The sequence below is a fragment of the Vanessa atalanta genome, chromosome 2 (genome assembly GCF_905147765.1).
Source record: "Vanessa atalanta chromosome 2, ilVanAtal1.2, whole genome shotgun sequence".
NCBI classification, from domain to species: Eukaryota; Metazoa; Arthropoda; class Insecta; order Lepidoptera; family Nymphalidae; genus Vanessa; species Vanessa atalanta.
Genome location: NC_061872.1, coordinates 14,403,709 through 14,424,732, shown reverse-complemented (window position 1 = coordinate 14,424,732; position 21,024 = coordinate 14,403,709). Strand labels below are relative to the sequence as shown.

Genomic DNA, 21,024 nt, shown 5'->3' with positions numbered 1-21,024 from the left:
TTTTAGTGCTTCTAAGGAAGATACCTAGAACATAATCTAAGGATTCTCTACTTTTGCTTACAGATGGACGTGACAGTTTGTCAGGGCGGCGCGGTGCGCTAGAATGTTGCCGATCAGAGCCGTACGCTGGCGACATGAACCGGTCGGCGCCTCTCGAGTGCGACACGGATGTGGGCGTGCCCGACTCCGACAAGCTGTTCCGGTTCGTGGTGCATGGGGTGCTCCTCAACGCAATTGGTGCCGGCGGCCTCCTAGGCAATGCGCTCTCAGTGCTAGTACTGTCACGCCCGCAAATGCGATCCTCCATCAACTGCCTACTGGTTGGCCTCGCAGCCTGCGACACCGTGCTCATATTTACATCAATTCTTCTCTTCGGACTCACAGCTGTATACCCCTATACGGGAGCTCTAAGATACTATTATTACCACATATGTCCTCATCTAACGCCCTACGCTTATCCACTAGCAAATGTGGCCCAAACGATGTCGGTCTACCTCACACTGATAGTAACAGTCGAAAGATGGGTGGCCGTTTGTCATCCTTTTCGAGCGAAGGCTCTTTGCACTTCGTCCCGAGCGCGTTGGTACGTACTCGGTACTGCAACATTCGCTTTCGCGTACAATGCACCCAAGTTCTTCGAGGCAGAAGTAGTAGCGGAGGGCGACCCCGAAGCCGAAGAAATAATATACTGCGTGCGAGCAAATGTGGACTTCCGCACCGATAGATACGTGGCGGTGTACATACATTGGATGTACCTAGTGGTCATGTACATTGTACCCTTTTCCGCTCTAGCGGCCCTCAACGCTTGTATCGTCCGACAAGTGCATCGCGCGCAGGCGGAGCGAGCGCGACTATCCCGCGTGCAACGCCGTGAGCTGGGCCTGGCCACTATGTTGCTTGTAGTCGTTCTAGTTTTCTTTCTCTGCAATCTGTTACCTCTCGTAACCAACGCTTTTGAAGTATTTCTCGGAGATGCGTTTGACAATCTCGATCCACTCGTAAAAACGAGCAATCTCCTCGTGACGATAAACAGCAGCGTCAACTTTGTGATCTATGTCATATTCGGAGAAAAGTTCAAGCGTGTATTTCTCAAGATTTTTTGTGCGGGGCGAGTCCGGCCGCGAGGGCTGCGGGACTCGCCAGAGCACACGCGGGACGATTCGTTTGCGTCATGCGGGGAACGCATGTCGCTGCGGCTGGCGCGCAACGGCACTCTTCGGCGGTCGGAGATGCGCTCGACGCGTATGAGCCGGCCTCGACGTGCCGCCTCGCCCGCTCCCACAGTCTACTACCCGGCACCTACGCCCTCCACCGATATCTCTCTGGCTTCCACCGATGCACCGCCTTCCGCAGTACGATGGAACGGAAATTCGAGGCTGCACTTCTGACGCCGTGAATCATAGAGGTTCTTTGCTCACATTAAATGTATGCGCTTGAAAAGATAAACTACCTCCTTTAGTGTTAAAAAAGTGAAGTGACAACGAATGTTTCAAAATTAAAGTGAATCGTAGTTCATAAGAAACTTAAAAGACAATTATATAATGTATCATAGTTATTGCTATTGTGTTGAGGCGCTATGAACTAATTGTAATCAGGTTTTTAAATTAATTGACAAGCTAATAAACTTTAAAAATATTCATTTGAAAACATTAATTTATAAACTTAATGTTTCGAATATTAGACACGACAAAAAGAACATAGACACTTAAGAAATTGTAATATTTTACCGAAAACTGTGTATGTATGTATATAATAAAATGTAAATAAGGCATTCAATTATATTGATAAGATATGCTGAGATAATCGGCAACGGCCGTGCTCTGAGAGGGCGCCGGTCGCAATATTGTATAGTGTAAAGTATTTGTGTCATGTTCAACATGGTTCTCAGTTAATTAAAGATCATTTAATGTATCATATCGTTTACGGGTATTTGTTTTATTTTCCCAAACCTTAAGTAAATTATATGTTTATTGTCGATGAAATTAGTCTTGTAATTAAATTCCGTCTCGGCAGCAATTCTCAAAGGGGACTAACTAACTGTGCATGACACACGAGGCACACGGAGACGTGAGATTGTTAAACTTCCAAACAGCTACAGATTATGTCTCACCTCGATACCATTTTATTTACTCGACCCTATGTTTAAACCCAGGACTTAGGGATCTGCGGCTTTACAAGTTAGTCACAAAACGACAACGAGACAGACGAATTAAAGTACAGTCAGGGAGGGTGAGGGCGATACCCTCTCTCTGTGATACATTACATTAACTCACAATATTATAATAGCTTCTTGATGTTTGTTTCTAAATAATTTTAAACAGTAAATAAAGTTTACTGCAATAAAATGTGAAAACATTGCATTTAAGGAATCCTTAATGTTGAAATGATATTAGGTATACAATTATTGTGGCAATTTTAATTGGCAGCTATGAGTAAAATATTTGCAGTGGAACGATCTGGACACCGTTAAAAAAAGGGATTCTGGTCTCTTAACGGGAACCATTTTCAAAGTCATTCATTGTTCTTGTCTGCATTTAAAAACAATTACTCGACGGAGTGATTTAATACGGAGCGGTTATTTCTCAACGATCAAAAGTAAGAGGAAGTATTATGCGTAAACACTAAAAATTGCTCTCAACTCACCTTGACAAACGGATCAGAATCACGTCGTCAATAAAAATAGCATCTTATCTTTTTTGGCGGAATAAATTATAATTATTTAAATTAAATGACATTCACGGTTTATTTCGCAACTGACTTTTCCTGACCTAAGGCACGCCGCTCCTATTATTTGGCTAGGCTGTCGAATTGTCTCGGATCAGATCGGCGTTGAATAAGCTTAGAGTCAAGAACAGTCTAATGCCCAATTATTGATGATGCTGTTTCGTTCGCCTTATTATCTCTATTCATCGACCAACGTCGACCCCACCGTGTCTTTATCTTTAACACAAGTTCTAAAGGAATTATGCCAACATGACGTGTAATTAATCGATGATGCGAACATTGGACGTGTCCTTAACATAATATAATTAAATTAATAACTTGTCAGGTCTGACATTGACTGATATTTAGGGAACACTGCAACAGTTCGATTTTCAAAGAAAATTTAGCAAAGTTAATATTTTTTCATTATATAGAATTATAATTATGCACTGTACCGATTTATCTATCAGTGTAGGCAACCTGTAGGTATCCTGCTAAGGTGCCGCTAGCCGATGTATGGCCCCTGGGCAGGCAAAAAGTTGAAAATAATGTATTTAAATTCATTTTCAATTAAATTGTTTCCGAACTTATGGTAGATTTTCATTATTCCCAATAAGCCTTGCAACCAAATTAAATATTCAGTTCAACCTTAGTAATAATGAAATAAAACCCAAATCTTTAACTTATAGCATATATTTTATTGATACTGATGGTACGGTGGTATGGTATTTAGTCACACAGGTAAGATGTGGATGTCCGTGAAATATCAAGCGACAAAGCTTTTTTCGCCTAAGGGACCTGTGAAACTTTTCTCAGCAATCACAGGGCATAGGGGGTGTGGCACATTTATCGGTAACGCCCAATCAAACATGGTTAACGAAGTATATCTACTTACATACCTTATACAGTACAACAAGCAAAAACAATGTAATTTCATTATATATTACACCACCTTAAATGACAAATAAATTGAAACAAACTCCATGAGACCTTCGGCATGTTAGAAACAATAAGCGAGTAGATATCTCATAAACATATACGCCATGTACGTAACACAAGAGTTGTATTACTTCATCAAAGGAGTGAAATAATAAAGGAGAGAATCATCCAGCTTAGGCGTATGTATGTCGAGGCATTCATTACGAAAAACTCATTAAGCGGCTCTTGAGGGTGGAAAGTACTTGATACCTAATGTTTGTCCGGAACTCGAGCTTGCCTGTCGTCACCACCGTCCTCCTCATACTTTTATGACTTAGATATTTATGCATAACTTTCAATTGTTAACAAAAAGGAACGAAATATATTTATCACCTAATTAAAGACGTTTAAATCTTTCATTTTATTTTAAACAGAAAGGAACCTAGTTAATTACAGTAGAAACACAGGCGCTGAAGAGTAAGATAAGATACCCATACTAAAAACTGTGGCTTTATACTCATTGTTTGTAACAGGCGTCGACACAGTCATAATTTTATCGCTTCAATACACTGAGATGACCGAAATACTATTCAATGCGAGGCTAAGTTGTTTACTGGCAACGCCGCCGGAGAGAAGTCAGTTCAGATGCGGTGCCAGTACGACGCGGTTTCGCGTGTTCATCAAAAATATAACACGAAATTACTTCACATAATACAAAAAAAAATCATGTCTTCAGTTAAAAAATCTTCGTATTTTATAGCTAAATAAATTTTATAGACACAGATTATTCGATGCTTACGGGTACTGTACCTACACATTATTTATTGCATTTATTATGCAGTATATTTTTCTGAACTCTAATAAATATGTAGTACTCTATTGGCGTTGACTCTCACACACATTGCTGCAGTATCTAAACAATAATGAAACTCGTAAAATGTTTTTAAAAGCAATCAGTGCGGGTACTATTACATTCGCATTAATTCTGGAGGGAAGGGTTATCTTGAAAGTAATTGGCACCATTTTGCGGGCCCGGGGGTTTTATTAAGCCAGCAACTAAATGAAGAAATACCCTTTTGAGAGCAACCATTTCTCTTCATTGAGATTTCTAACCACGAAGACATTTAAGCCACGATGCGAAAATAGCTAGTTTGTTTTGGGATAATTTTAAGTAAGCGCCTGATGTTATTTTATAGTAATATTTAGTATAATCGTCGAATAGTATAACGTTTAGTAGGTAGGTAATAGGTAGGTTTTTAAAAAGTAGAGTTTCTTTAAAGTATTTTGTATATTATTTTTTCGAGATTTTTTGTATTCGGTTCAATTATAGGTCGGCTTCAGATGTAATTAATCACATTTCGAATGATCAGCTTGAGTTTTATTTGACTTGACGCTCGTCATAATAACTAACGACGTAAATTGAGATCACGTAAACATCGGAGGGTAATCTTATACGCTTATTTCCCAAAATTATATTCATACTGAGGCCTAATTTTGTTTCTTTACAATTTGAATAAAAATATTTTGTAAAGTCGATGTAAACTGTACTTAACGCAAATTACTCTCCTTGTCGTTCCTTAATACTTCAAGTTAAATATAATAGTACCTATTTGTCTCGAGAAAACCTTTTTGAATATTAGTAAATTACAAAACAGTTAAATAAATGTGTTACTTTGTTATTGCTTGAATTACTTGTTCTATTTTGAGCCAAACAGTTTTTTTTACTGCACGATGAAAATAATCATAAAAATGTTTAGTCTCTTCCAACCACTAGAGGATACAAGCCAAATTTGACATCGAATTGACGCGATAGCCTTGAGTTAAGAACTTCAATAATCTGTGATATTAATTACGATTTTTCGAAATAATGGCATTTCATGGACAAAGGTTATAGGAACTCTGCAAGTAAAATTAAAATGGAAATAAGTAGTTAAATGGAATAGTGTTGTCAGTGGCGTAGCTATCGTAGGGCCAGGTGGTGCAGTGCACCAGGGTCCCCGAGCTCAAGGGGGCCTCTAACCTAAGCTTTGAAAAGAGCGGGTCAGCCAACGCCTGTAGCAAGAAAACACTGCTCACAAGATTTTTTTTCTTTGTATAATATTGAAGGGCAATATAAGTTAAAGAGGGGATGGAAAGAGGGGGTGAGGGCCCGATTCGTTTCCTATATACCGCGGCCCTTGCTCATCTAGCTACGCCACTGAGTGTTGTATTATAAATAAAGACATATTAATCAAGAACTAGTAGCGCACAATATACCTGGAATACGTTAATCTAAGGTTTATGTTTATTCATTCCTTATTCCATTGGAATATACTATATATAGAACGCATCTCGATTAGGCAGAGTAAGGTAGGCTGATTTTAATTGCGAAATAAGTCGCTAGACATCCCATTATAAAGTAAAAACTTGTAAATAATCAATGTAGGATTAGATTATGTTTCATTTCACACAAAAAAACGTTCTTGTTATGCGTTAACGGAACTAACTATCTTAAAAACTTATTTGCTATAGAATACTGCGAAATTAAATTATAAAGTTAATAAAGCTCGAAATTTGTTCCATACAAATGTCCCTTATAAATGTCTTAGGTAAAAAAATTATGTGCAAATATTTATTAATAGATTTTACTTTTTGTATATATACTCGTAACTTTTTTTTATTCCAATGTTCCACAATTCTACTCGCTACAAAAAAGTTTTATTATACTGCCACACACCTCCTAAACAGTGGCGTAGCTATCGTAGGGCCAGGTGGTGCACCAGGGCCCCGGAGCTCAGGGGGGGCTCTAACCTAAGCTTTGAATAGAGATGACATATGGATTAAGCCTACTAATGATAAGTTCATCTCAATGTATCCAGTATCCTATTCTTATTGCTATCTATAATTTTGAAGCGCAATATACGTTAAAGAGGGGGTGAGGGCCCGTTTCTTTTTCTATGCACCGAGGCCCTTCTCCACCTAGCTACGCCACTGCTCCTAAATAGCTTTTACTCAATAGGAGAGGAGGGTGTAACCCAGCAGTGAGACATTTTAAACTGTTACTTTTTTTACTTATGTTTTATTTTCTAAATCTATTAATTATATAGTTTATAAATCCATAATAATGACCAACGATCCAGCTAAACTCACACAGCAATGGCACTAAACCGATTTACATTATAGCAATAAAAAGTCTTTAAATATTTAATCACAAAACATGTTTGTTTTTAAAATAATTAAGTACAAAACATTTTACAAGGGTTCCTTAATTGTAATACGAATTGAACATTGTACTAGAAATAATCACATGATTACTTGTAGGTATCATTAATTTATTATAGTATTTGACAACTGTCAATCTACTTTCTGTATAGTATAGAATATCGAAATAGTTTTGACTCTAATATATTTATCCTCTGAATTAAATCGACAGTATCGTCGGTAATCGATTAAATCTTAAATATAATCGATATCCTTTATACTACCAATAAAAACTTTTCTGTCAAATAGTTAGCTTTTCTTCTCTTATCATTGGAACTATAGAGTACAATGTTATTTATTTTGATCTACTTGACGTAATATCATTGGTCGAGAGCTTGGTTAATCTTCACTATGGATTTGCGAAAAAATGGCGTTTTGAACGTTGACAAAACTGTTATCGGAAATTTGGAAGTAAAATTAAAGTGGAAATAAGTGGTTAAGTGTTGTATTATAAATATAGATATAATAATCATAAATTCTTACTAGTGCATAACATAGCTGAGTTATTAGCAAATAGCATGAAATACGTAAATCGAAGGTTTGTTTATCTTTTTTTCTACTTCCATTGGAATAGGCAAAATATTTAATAATTATATATATAAATAAAAATATTTAATGACTCAAAGAAAAAATTATACAATGATACAAGGCGTTCCAGTACTTAACGGTTTATTGGTTCAACAAAAATGTAACTTTGCATTATCAATAACTACACACTTATTGTTTAATAATTATGTATATTTCAAAAACATTTCCTATCCATTTTGATCTATATACATATCGTGTAGCCTTAGCCTAACAGACTGACATTTGTCACTTCAGGATTGCTTTTATAATCTGTACCACGTCAAAGACAACATAGAATTAATGATACAAAAATATCTATAGTCAATACAATAGTGTCATATTTTATGCTTCGACTGGTGGTCGTGTATTTGTGCGTTGTTCGTTTGTGGTTCTATATTAATATATTTTGATAATTTAATAATTATGTATTAAGTCAATCACTAATATTTTATATTAATCCAACATATTGACCGTATTTTTTTATTGTGATTAAAAAGTTTATGCGTGTGATCGACCTTCCCATGTAGGAAATCTAAACCCGGGTTTATTTCTGAAAAAAGGCAGTGAGTGCATTTGTTCATTCAGTATTGAAGTTATTTAAAAATACTCATAGATTAAAGTTAATACAACGCTTAAATGGCTATACTTTAATTGGAACTGAATACGAATCAATCTTGTAGTTCGTTGAGGACACCAATGGATATTGAATAGGTAAGGATGAAGTTATGCGAAGCATGGCGGATTGGAATGCGCCGGTGAATGATGGCGGCTATTGTGGCTGTAGTGCGCGTTTTGCTGTGGGCTTATAGGCACGATCTGTTTGTTTGTAATTGTTGTCTGCGGAGGCAGCGTAACAGTTAGATGAGCTGGTATGCCGTGTCCGCGGGGTCAACGACGTTACTCCGTTACTTTGTTGTATCAAAATATACGACCCAACTTCTATTGTTGAAGTTGTTTTTATCAGTTATATGCATATGTACATAAGCCCCGAGTGATAAACAATTAGTACATACTCAGTTAGTATTATTTTACAATGAGGACTGTTTTTATTATGTATATTTTTATGTTTTGTTGATATAATTTGAAGTTTAGTTTTGATTTAGTTTTGATTCTAAGCATGTGACAGTGCGAGTATGTGTACCACTGGTTAGTTCAACTAATTTGAACTGTGTCATGTATTTCAATATTATGTTGTTAATTAACAAGTATCGGAAGAGTACATAAAATGTTACAATCTGATGGAGTCTTGATTGCTTACAGTTTTAGCGTTATTTTTGTTGATTAAGCTTAATGTTTTTTTATTTGCGATTCTCACATCAGTTGCTTTGCCGGGCCACCGCCTCAAGATGATGGTGGAAACCATCCTCGAGTCCTCTCAGGACTTTGGTAAGTCCTTACTGTTCTTGTTATTAAACATTTGTAAAATTACTATAAATCTAAATAATCTATATAATCTCTACAACTAATTAAAAGTATTTCTATCCCTTCCTGTATGTGCGTTTATAAAGGCTAGCAAAAGTAATGTATTATATATCATGACAAATTGATTGCTGTTTGTAATGTTAGAAGTATTTTACAATCTGTAATAGTTATCTCGTGTGGTGATCTTATTGGAAGACTTTATGGTGTGTAAGAGTATAAAACAATCAGTGAAAATCATCATCTTTATCATTAATAAGAAATATGGCAGTTTTTTTTATTTTGCATAATAAATCCTGTCTGCTTTCTTAGTACTTCCATGCCCAGCAAATATAATGGATTCCTTATAAACAATAATTTATCTAGGTGATTATTTTTAATTCATCTTAATACATGAACATGAACTTGAATTGATATCCAGAACTGCTTCAAAATATACTACATCATAAGCACAGTGATATATTGAGTATAAAGATGTCATTGTCATTGAAGTTATTTGAATCTCTTCTTGAATATATAATTATTATATGTGAATGACATAGGGAATATGAGAAAATTGTATATTTTTCATATAATTATGTAGTAAAGTAACTTATTTTCAAAATCTTACAAAAGGTACTGCTATGATTTTTTATTAATTATTAACTTGTCAAATTTTACTTACATCTAAAATGTTTTAGTGAGTTATAATATTATGGCCAAAGTACAGTTTTTGAAAGTTTTAAGTTAGTTAGGTGTCTACAGGCATTTGTACTAATCAATTAAACTTGACCCTGGTTTTTATTTGCAATACTTTTTAAGGTGGCACAAGTACTAAAATAATTATATTGAAATGACTTCCTACTGAAATAAATTGAAACCAGCACCAGTTGAGAAAAATATTTAAACATTGGTTTTGTAATAAACAGTTCTATAATAACAGTACAATAACAGATAGTGTGGTGGTCATTGAACTTATGAATAGCTTATTTTGTGTTTCTAGAACCTTTGATAATGACCATTCATATTTTATTGACAATTTGATAAAAATAATAAATACTATGACATACAAAGAGGCAAAAATATTATTTGTTTGTATTTTTTATTTATTCTTAATAGATAAATAGTAAAAATAAAATATCTGTTGTCCACCGTTAAGCTGGCTAGTAAAGTATCGTTGATTACAACAGGCATGTCGAACGGGGCTCTACCGCAATGGAAGCGCGAGCTTCTTCAGAGACGGGCGGCTCGGGCGCGTCCACCCATGGCTCCCTCGGCCCCCGTCCCTCCGCCACCGGCGCCTCCCGCCGACGAGGACGAGGAGTTGCGCTACGGGCCCGGCATCGTCAAAAGACTTAAATCCCGCTACTTGAGCCTCGCTCTTCGCGAAGCTCCACGTCGCCGTCCCTCGGTGCTCCGTCGCGCCGCCTCGCTCGAACACCTTCTGGACGAGCGGCCGCCGCCTGCGCCCCGGCCGCGGCCCGCCCGCCCCGTGTCTCTGGCGACGCCCTCGTACGCCGCGCTCTCTGCTCCGCCGCCGCGCCGCGACTCCGTGAAGCGTGCTCGCTCCGTCGACGCTCTCAGCCGGCTCGACTCTCGCGATGACACCATACCTCATATTCCGCTCCAGCCTCCGCCTCAACCGCCACCGCCGCCTCCTTCGCCTCCTCCGCCACTTCCGCGCTCGGCGCGTCCGCCTCGACGTCCCACTCCGCTACTGCGCGAAACGGAGCGTCCTCCTGCCGACGTAGTCCGGTCGACGCTCCGGAAATTCGAGTCCGCTCCGCCGCGGAGGACGGCGCCGGCCGCACGCGTGTCTGCCGTTCTTCGTGGCTTAGAAGCTTTACCGCGTAGTTCCACACCGGAACCTCGAGGCCGGTCCCCGAGTCCCGCAGCGGCCGACCTGTCTGCCATCGATGAACCGGAGGGGGTCGTCGTTTCGGTGCCATGTGAAACCAAGCCGGTATCTCAAGCTGCACTCGAAGGAATCGCTCGCGCCGGATCATCGGTACGTTATTCCTTCGAGGCGCCTAAACGTGGCTCGCACCTGCCGCCGGTGGCCGCGACGAACCCCGTCATGTTGGGCAGGGCGCGACTGTCCGCCTCGCCGCGTCGAGTCGGCGTCATCCGCCCGATGCCCGCGCCGACGCTCGACCGGTCGATCTCCTCGCCGACTCCCGCTTTAGACGACACTGACGAAAAAGACGACGTCCAACGAATCGCATCACCACTGCCATACGATGATGAAAATATCACAAAAAAAGATTCGCCGCCCTCTGCTCTGGTCGAGCCGATAATTCGTTCGACGCCCGACGAGAGCGCTCCGATATCTTCCCAAACAAATTCGAACTCGGTCGCTCCCGTTATCCGTGAACTGACTCCAGATGCCGAACCTAAACCACAACCACAACAGAAGCCGCCGCCACAGATAGATACGCCGAAGATTCCACCGGCGAAGACATTGGTAAACGGTCACGCTACGCCACCCAAACCGGTGGAGGTTAAAACCAAAGGAGCGCTGTCTCGGATCGGCGCCGCCGGCATCGAGCGCGCGTGGACCGGCGCCGACGAGAAGAAGAACAACGTCGTGGCGAAGGAGAAGAAGGACAACGGCGAAGTCAAGAGTGGTGTGGTGCCGTGGGCGCGCGGGGCCGCGGGCGCGGGCAGCCCGGCCAGCGGGCGCAAGCCGCGGGCCCCGGCGCCGGCCTCCACCTCCGTGGTGTTCAACTTCTCCAACCGCAAGGAAGTCCCGGACTACATCGAGAACGACGGCATCATCTTGCGCGCAAACCGACGGAACAGATTCAAGGTGAGTGCTCGTTTCCTTAACGCGTTTTAGTTCATTTGGCTTTATCAATATTTACAAAACATAGTTCATTTACCGCAACGAATTGTTAAATGCCATGAAATTGAATCAAAATGTCCGAACTCTTCTAACTCTCGCTATGTCGGTATTATATTTCATATAGGATTGCACTTTTTAACGTAACAAACATATATAATTATTACTTAAACATATATTTATTATATTTTTGAAGAAATGAAAGTTTGTATAAAATACCTATACAGATATTTAGCTGTTTAAATAGTAAAATCTCGCAAGCTAATGCTGTGCCGGCGTGTTTATGAGCTCAAAGATCGAAATGTAGAGACAATAAGCTACGGTCGAGTTGCACGAGCATCCATTTCACGGGCCACTCGCTGCTCGAACGACCGTTTGTTAGGCTTTCCAACACCGAATTTGGAGGCGACGACTCGTAAAATCAATCGATTGCGTAATGCGAAATATGCAAATATTATAATATTTTCTACGGAGAAAGTAGCGAGGCCACGTGCGGGTCGGGTGAAACCGTTTCGATGCGTACGGTCGCGTTATGGCAGCGACGGTCGAATCGATGCCACTCTCGGTTTCGATGAGACAGCGTGGAAAGTGACCACCGCGCTGAATGCTAACGAGCAAACCACATCGATATTCCAAAAAGCGTCGCCCAGATATGTATGAGTCGATTGCGCAACTATGTACATCCAATAATAAATACCCTTACAGTTCATGTTGATATACTTTGATTAACAAGGCAAATCATTCCGCACAAAATATATTATTTTCATGCGGCATAATTCTTACTTGTATTAATTTGCCGAATAGAAAAAACTTTCCAACAATAACTTTGCAGGTGGTAATAGCTTTACATTTAATTTGTAACATGAATGAACTTTTAAACGAGCCTTCGTTGGTTTTAAAACATTGTAATTACGATAAAATAAAAAAAAATAATGACGATGCTCGATAGCCGTAGAGCCTTTCTCACAGGCCGTCGAATTACACCAATGAACCGTGTAGATACGGTCGATCGGTTTATAATTACGAAGCGTTATAAAATCTGTCTTTGAACTTGACGATCCTGATGAACGGATTGTTGCCGGCCCTAATCGTAAACCGTTAATAACTTTCACGGACTCTGATTCGAAATTAAATTAACGTTTGAAACTGAAAACAAGAAAGACAAGAGCAATTGATGGTTCTGATCAACCAATTGTGTTATTTTAAATCGTTTTTAAATTATCTGTTTCTTTTTTTGTTGTTAGTTTTCTGTTTCTTTACTTTTTTTTGTCTTACATGAGTTAGCCTGTGAGAGTGATGTACATGGTAATATTTTTTAACACTTTGTATATCACGTTTGCTTCTATATTATAAATAATTCTGTACTATAACGCACAACACTAAATATCCTAAACTAAAAATATATAAAGACAAACATATACGTAACCTCTTAGCAAAATCATAAGCGAACTATTTACAGAAATCACCTGTATTATCCGTGATGAGCGCTTAGAAAATAATCAAAATAGTGGTTTGACAATGATGCCTCTTGATGAAATTGATTATATGTATAGATTTAATTTATAATATTTACTGTTACATAATCGAAAACACCGTAACCGGAAATTTCTAGTTCGAACCATCCAAGCAATCCAATAGTAAATAATGAAACAAAAGATAGACTGATATGAGGCAATTAAAAAGAGAAAGAACGCAGGTGCATACGACGGCCGAGATGAACTCGTCAGCGATGTTTTTTTGACGTTTATTTCCTAACTCGGACTCGTTCTACGGGTTCATCGGGAAGCGAGTTATCAGTATTATCGTTTTTTTGTAACACCAATTAAGAAAAAACTGTTTGATTACAATAACATATTTGTGTTTTGTACATGACGCTGTTTCTATTTATCCAGCATGAACTCTCATATCCAGCGGCTCCACGTTTCTATGTATACACACCACGAAATAAATACGTTTCACGTTAAAACATTTTCCATATTATGTACTTATTTAAATTGCAACGATTTGATATTTATTATTAATAGCTCAGATATTTTTGATCACCTGATCCAGTAATTGCCACTTTAATACGAACAATACCTACTACAATCATGAATCTATCAAACGACTATTTTATCTTTTTCTAAACACATTATGTAACAGTTCCGGAATCTGTACCGATATATTAGGTATATCTCATGCTACTAGCTACTCGTCCCGACTTTTCACATATTAAGTTTTAATTTAATCACAAGATTTTTGTTTAAATAATTATTGTAATAGCAAGCGATCGCTGCGCCCACACTGCGCTAGCCCGCACATCTTACCAAATACAGTACAAGAACAAATTTTAATTAAAAGAAAAAAAAATACTCGATTTTTTTTAATACGAATCAATCGTTTGTGACAAACAAACTGGACTAAATTACCTTTTATTTTTTCTTACCATAAAATGTAAATTGAAGCATCTTTACACAACTTCTCATATTCGGTCAAATGTGACGTTATTCGGTGAAGTCACTGTTCCCTCTATGTCATTTACAACATCTTATACTTGTTTTTCTTTTGAAAACGACGAAATTGATCGCTGGAGATATAAAATATTCACAGCGTATAGTCATAAAATAGCTTCAAGTCAGCGCAGTGACGAGCAGCGCAGCAGCTTGTTGGCTATAAGTGGTGATAAGCCGGCATTGTATTAGCAACTTATAATTACAAGTGACTCAGCGAGGGTTGGCACTCGATCGGCTAACCATAACTAATACGATTGCGGTATTTACCTCGAACTGGTTTCCTCGTCAGCTACGATTACGTTAAAAATATATTCCTGTCATGTTGTAAGTAATAAACTAATTAATTACAATGAAAATTAACGAATGACAAAATTCAGTTTAACTTAAGAAATTATCCGTCATTAAAGTATTTCGACAGTGGCGGTTCGCACGAATGAGATGACACCCCTTTAAGGTTAAGTATAGAGTAAGTTTGGTTATTTATTACTGAAAAAGTAAAGCAACCTCTCTCTTTGAGTATGTCTTTCTTAATCCTCTTTATAGTTTGTATCGACGAACACTATGAGATATAAACACCAACGAAGCACACGAAAAGTCAGTGGAGCTTGCCCGGATATGAAACCGCGATCATCTGTTAAGACCCTCTTCTTCTTCTTCTTCTTTTTCTATTCGCTGGCCCAATTCGACCCTTTTGTAAAGAACGTTAATATTTACTGATTGGCCTTAGTCCCACCTGATACCGATCGACTCAGTGATATTTTGTGAAGTATTGTTACAAGGGTTCCTCCTAATCGCGCTCCGTTATTTGCCAGATCATGAGCACACGAGACTAATTAGAATTAAATTTATTTGTATAAATAATTCAAAAGAATAAAAGTAATTAAATAAAAATAGGTACATTGAATAAATTCACTAAAATTGTAATAACTATGCCATTAGGCAGAGAATGCTTGAAATGACGTTTCACGCCAGTAAACCGTTAGCGCAGTACTAAGTGAGTTAACATGGATCGCCTGCTGGCCTGAAGTAACGGATTCTGTGCTAGGCTGGTCTAATCGTAGTTATATCTTTACGTCTTACGCTTTCAATTAAGGAGATTCTTAATTGCACTCAATGTCATTAAGGATTTCTATAGTATTTTTAAACATCCAAATATCAAATTTTATATTATTATATTATGACTTATTTTCATCGTAAAAGCAACTTTACGATACCGGGGAAAAATAATTTGTTAAAATCGATAGTTTCGTACCTAGACTCACGCAAGCAGGGTAAATAACCCTTCCCCTAAAAATACCGCCTACGCCATCGTAGGGTGGAATTATTGCGTTCAAGAGAACTACAACAAGTCTGTATGATTCGCATTAATAAATTCTGCTCTCGAGTCTCAAACAAAATGTCACTTGAGTGAACAAGTCCGGACACTTCCTCGATTCTCGCATTCAAATAAAGCAACAAACTGAACGCGCATCGAGACACGTGGCACCTCTGTGACGAATGTTAACATAAAAATGAAATAGCTAATTACGCCGGTCACATTTCACACGTGGAGCTAATAGAAACATTTCTCATTTTACTGGGTCAACTGTTAAATTAAGATCAGCTGAAACAGTTAGAGCTGACGGAGTAAAAAAATATTTTAGCATTCGCCGCACTGACGTGTTCATTGTTATAATCTTATTTATGATATTTAAACCGTAGCTCGCTTTAATATTTCATTCAAATCATTTCGTTTCGTTAATAAAATGTACGTTATTATTGTATTATCTGTAACCCTAAGTGACGTGTCTTATCGTTATGGTCGTCACAATACATTTTAATTTCTATTAAAATTACCTTACGCCTCACGTAGTATTAGTTTTAATAGCTCCAAATTCGAGTGCAAACACTAACGCTCCAGTTTCTGCCATCGATGCAAACAAACGTCACGTGCGATCGAACGTTTCGTGAATGAATATACATATGAATTCGTTCGTGGCGTCTCCTGCGACGCAGTCCTCGCACGCGCGGAAGTTCAAATGTTCAATAATAACCGATGATCACTTTCTAAGCGATGCAAAAGCGAATCTCAGATTGAACAATGTGCGCCAAAAAACGCGCTCCCAGCGGGTGAGAGCGGTGAGCGTAGTTTACATCATTATTACCGAGACGAATCTAACGCCATGCGGACGTCCTCGACCGGTTTTGCATGTCGTTTTTTGTACAAACTCTTGTCTCGAGCCACCTTCGATTAGTGAAATCGATTGAGAAAAATATATGCGAAGACTTCGCTTCCATAAATAACACGACTCGTTTGTATACGTCGCGGTCTCGTCACTTTCTTTGTATCATTAATACGTAATTATATAACTTTTTAATTCCATGTCGTATATTTCGCAATTCTCCTGTGGTTTACGTGGAATATAACAAATTAATCGTGTTCAACGATTGTTTTCGTTAGGCCACGTCACGAGTATTTATACTAAATCTCTGCTACTATAGAGTATTTTACCGAGGAAGCCCTATCGTGGCTCGTTATGAGCAGTTACGTCGACAGAGACAACTCTTTGTTGCTGTCCGCAAATACTAAGTTTCATTTCCAAAGCAAATTTACAAAAAACAAACTTGTTAACTACGTCCTATATGATGAGGTATATTTCATCATTGTTATAGTAAATAGTGCACAGAAATCGGCTTCACAGTTGGAAAATAATACATCTAAAATGCAACTGGTTCACTCCGAGATGGTTATCGATCAACGGGGACTGGTTTTATAAATAGATTGTCGAACAGAACAATGTCCACCCCGGGGAAGGTGCAGAAAGTTAACATTTCATTAGCGACTGTTTCCCAAGAGTGGGACAGTCAGAGGCGAGGCATGCGACAAGTCACCTTTCGTGGAATGTCCCGCACACTACGATCTAACTCGTGTTTGTTTGTTTGTTGCATTGCGGAGCGGACTCGGCCCCGCGCCGGACAATCGCTTTATCGAAAACGTATTACGTAAATTAATATGAAAGTTATTTATAATTTTAACATCTTGTACGTCAATGTTTTTTGTTATTATAAAACATCTCGGTTTTATTCGGTGATGTTTAAATGTCATTTGTTACACTGGGACTCGAATCGAATCGCTATAATTTTGAAATTAAAACTCGATTTCATCTGTCTTTGTTACGACGCTGTTAAAATAAATTTCTTCGACCTATTTTTTATAATTAGCCTTGAATTTGTCATGAAAGTGTTTTTAATAAACTCTAGGCTTTGATTGAAGCTGTATATATACATGAATACCAGAGTACTTTGTCAACAATATATTAAACGATAGTTTATCTCTTCGATAGCTTTTCATAACGATAACGGATAATCACCCAAATATTTATCAAACTGATTGCCCGCTATAAAATGTGTTCTATCGACTGCAAAGAAATGTTCAGGTACGAGAGTTTTGTAATTCAGAAGCTGATTCGTATCAAAGAGTGATAAAGACACTGCAATTTGTATTACTGAAACACTTTGCCCCACTTTATAAAATAATCGCACAAAGAATATTAAGCGATATCAAAAATCACTATAAAGACAGTAACAAAAACTAGCTCTATTAATATAATAAAAACATTTCCATTAGTCTCCCAACTTCCTCGTACAACCTAATTTGCGATCCACGCGTGATCAATCTGAGAGCCGACATTACTATTGACCTAGACGCCAGACCCACATACCTATTTTATCGATTTGCTGATAAGCCTTATGACATTCATATATGTACAGATAACTGTAAATGGACGCTTTGCGAAGAAATATTGTAAATATTACTCTCTCAGCGACGAGCGGTTTTATCGCGCCGCGCTTCAAACAAAACATTTGCGCTTGTACAAACTTTAACGTGTTATATTTTCATAACAAAAATGGATACACGATTAACAAAACCCAGTTATTGATCGTTTTATAAATGTTTACGAGCAAGTGGTGTAGGATATGATACAATGGCAGTACACGGTCGTGTCAGTGACGCGGTCGTCGCGTTCCGCTCTGATTTCTGCGCCCGCGCAGCTCGAATGTGGCGAGCGCTCGTTTGCTCCTGAACTCATTGTTTATCTCAATACATTTTGACTCGTCATGTTTTGCGAATGAATATCCTTAAGTTATTCATTATGGGACGTGGACGCAAAATACCTACAATTAAATACATTGTATCGAGCATCCGTTAATAAAGTCATATCAATAGTAATTACCAAATAAATAATCTAACAGCTTGAATAGATTGCTGTCACTTGCTTATCACAAAGAGACGTTTGTCGAAATCTTATCTTAGGCAAATACGTGATCTAAACATGTATACATAATAAATCGTATAAAACACATTACGCGCTATCGCGACTTGTGTTAAAGTACAGAACTAATCCTGACTCATGTTGGCGATGTCGAGGGGCTATCATTTAATTTCCTGTTTAATATTATGAAGCCTTTTAAAATGCATGTTATTGAAGTCATTTCCACGGAGCCGTGCATCAGCTACACTAACAAAGAAAACACTAAATTACTCATCGCTCGAGTCGCCTACTTAGGGGATGAAGCTTCATAATCCTATCACACAACATATCGTTAAAAACACACCTTTACAAACGGTGGCCGTTGAAAGTTAATATTATATGTCTGTTTCGACATGGAGTTTCTTTTCTACTTTCAATTTACATTAGCTACATTGAGTATTTTTAAATCTACACATTTGAAGCTTATTAATAAAACGACTGATCGACTGTTATATATTTTAAGTTATAACATTTACTCAGATGTTGTATATCGAGGAATGCATCACGTCGCGGTGTCCGCTATACGATGATGAAAATTGAAGTCTTCACGAAACATTTCACTAAAAATTGCCAAATTGCAATTGAAATAATGTAAATACACGTCTATGTGTACGGTTCATTACTTAGTAAACTAACGAACATATAGATGTTTAATGTTTACATCCACGCAGGTGAACATCTGTTTACGAACTTATTTGTTTGACTTTTTCTAATAAACTGTTCTGCACATTCTGTACCGATTTAATAGTGATTATTGTCATATTTTTTTGTCTCCACTAAACAGTAATTCATTTATTGTAATAATGTTGATATATTACGAGGAAAAAATAAATTTGAAGCATGTCAATAATTCAATGACAATTTGGTGCACGGCGATGAAGGAAAACTGCATGTATTCGATGAAGTTCTGCGACCAGCTCCAGCCAACGTGTTGACCGTGTATTGGAATAAACTACAAGTCGGTTGAAATTTCGCGGCAGTATATTTTTAATGTCATATCAGAAATACAAAGATCGTTTTTCAAATCGTTCGTCAGATCGTTAGATCAAATTGTCATTCAAAACGTGAAATAATTTAGTTTGATATTTATATGTTTATATTATTATTCGGAATGTTAAATGCGATCGATTGTCGCGGCAGCTGTTCACACCGTCAGCAATTGTCGTCGCTGTAAAAACTCGCACGCACGTATCCGATTACATGCACTATTAACTAATTAGCGATTGCTCAATTACTTGAATAATAAAAAACCATATTCACTAAAATCATAAAAAGTAAATGTCAAGCTAGTTTCAATGCAAGTAACCATCAGTATATTATGTTGCCTATCATTGATCTAGTTGTTCTTGTCGATAGGTTATGGGGCTGCATATCCCAAGGCCGCGGAACCAGAAAGTTAAGCACATTAAGTCTTTATCTTTCTCCAGTTTCTCAGACTATGGGAATATTAAGTGCAGCTTTGTTTGCGAACAAACTTGTGCAATAATAAAATAATACTGTTATACCCTCCACGTAGCTGGCGAGTCCTTAAGATTTTTCGGCATAGCTAAAAGTCATTTAGTAAGACAATATTTTATGTTACAATCGCAAATTCTTTACCAAGGAACTTTATCGTTTACAGTCTGAATTATATATTTGTTTATTACTAAAAATATCAAAAAAATAATACTTAATAATAATGTAGTCTGTACATTTACTTATTTTGATATTTCGACTTCCTGAACATTTTTGTTTTTTTTTATTTTTAAATCCAAAAATACCTTTTATAAATGAAAGTCATAATTATATCCGCATATCGTAAAATAATGCGAACTAAATGATTTCGAATGAATTACACCTTAATTGGAACTTGCTGTTGTTGAATATGAACTATCCCCTTTCAAACAGTTCGGTTAAATTGAGCATAGTTCTTCAACATTTTAAATTAACATGGTTATTTTTATTACTACAAGTATTTGAAAAGGGATATTTTCTCGTAAACAAGACATTAAATTAAGTAGATAATGTCGAAATATCGAGCTCCATCAAATAATAATAAAAAACTTCTTCTTTGAAAAAGTTATAAAATAATATTAGTAATGCCTACTTTCAAAGAACTACTAATATTTCTACCTATTATAGTCATAAATCCCCTCCTTGTTAAGGCCCAGGATCGAACCTTCGACTTAAACATCGCTAGACAACCTTATACACCTGAACTGTAATAGATATCAGATAATCTGTAGTTTAACGAAAGAAAGAACTCCGAAAATTTCGTCAACTTTCTAGTTTCGCAAAACTTAGACATTGGACGAGAACACGATTCTGACGCGTATGGAAACATGGAAAATGTAATGTAATATTTACATGAAGAGCTGTGCGAAATTTGACAGCTGAATTTTGGCTCAAACAGATCGCATACGGTCGTTATGTGTCGCTTTGTGTGTGAGACGTGCCTGCGTCCCGGACAGCCGGACGTTACTCACCCAGTGATAGCGTTACATTGTTTCAATCATAATAAAGTATTTATTTCCTTAACTTACAGTGATTTCAATACAATACAATACAATATATATATATTTAAATAAATAAT

The 21,024-nt window shown here is 37.8% G+C and overlaps 2 protein-coding genes across 2 annotated transcripts in view; both read left to right on the top strand.

The window, feature by feature from the left end:
• Positions 1 to 1,923, top strand: part of LOC125073408 (FMRFamide receptor-like) — a 77,898-nt gene extending 75,975 nt beyond the window's left edge. The window contains exon 3 of the mRNA XM_047684229.1: positions 64 to 1,923. Coding sequence (XP_047540185.1) covers positions 135 to 1,388 — 1,254 coding nt within the window. The 5' untranslated portion in view covers positions 64 to 134 and the 3' untranslated portion in view covers positions 1,389 to 1,923. The remainder of the gene's footprint in view (positions 1 to 63) is intronic.
• A 5,843-nt stretch (positions 1,924 to 7,766) lies between these two features.
• The window catches only part of LOC125068679 (uncharacterized protein C6orf132), a 30,140-nt gene continuing 16,882 nt past the window's right edge, over positions 7,767 to 21,024 (top strand). Inside the window, exons 1-3 of the mRNA XM_047677956.1 lie at positions 7,767 to 8,139; positions 8,749 to 8,814; positions 10,017 to 11,635. Of these exons, the coding sequence (XP_047533912.1) occupies positions 8,775 to 8,814; positions 10,017 to 11,635 (1,659 nt within the window). The 5' untranslated portion in view covers positions 7,767 to 8,139; positions 8,749 to 8,774. The remainder of the gene's footprint in view (positions 8,140 to 8,748; positions 8,815 to 10,016; positions 11,636 to 21,024) is intronic.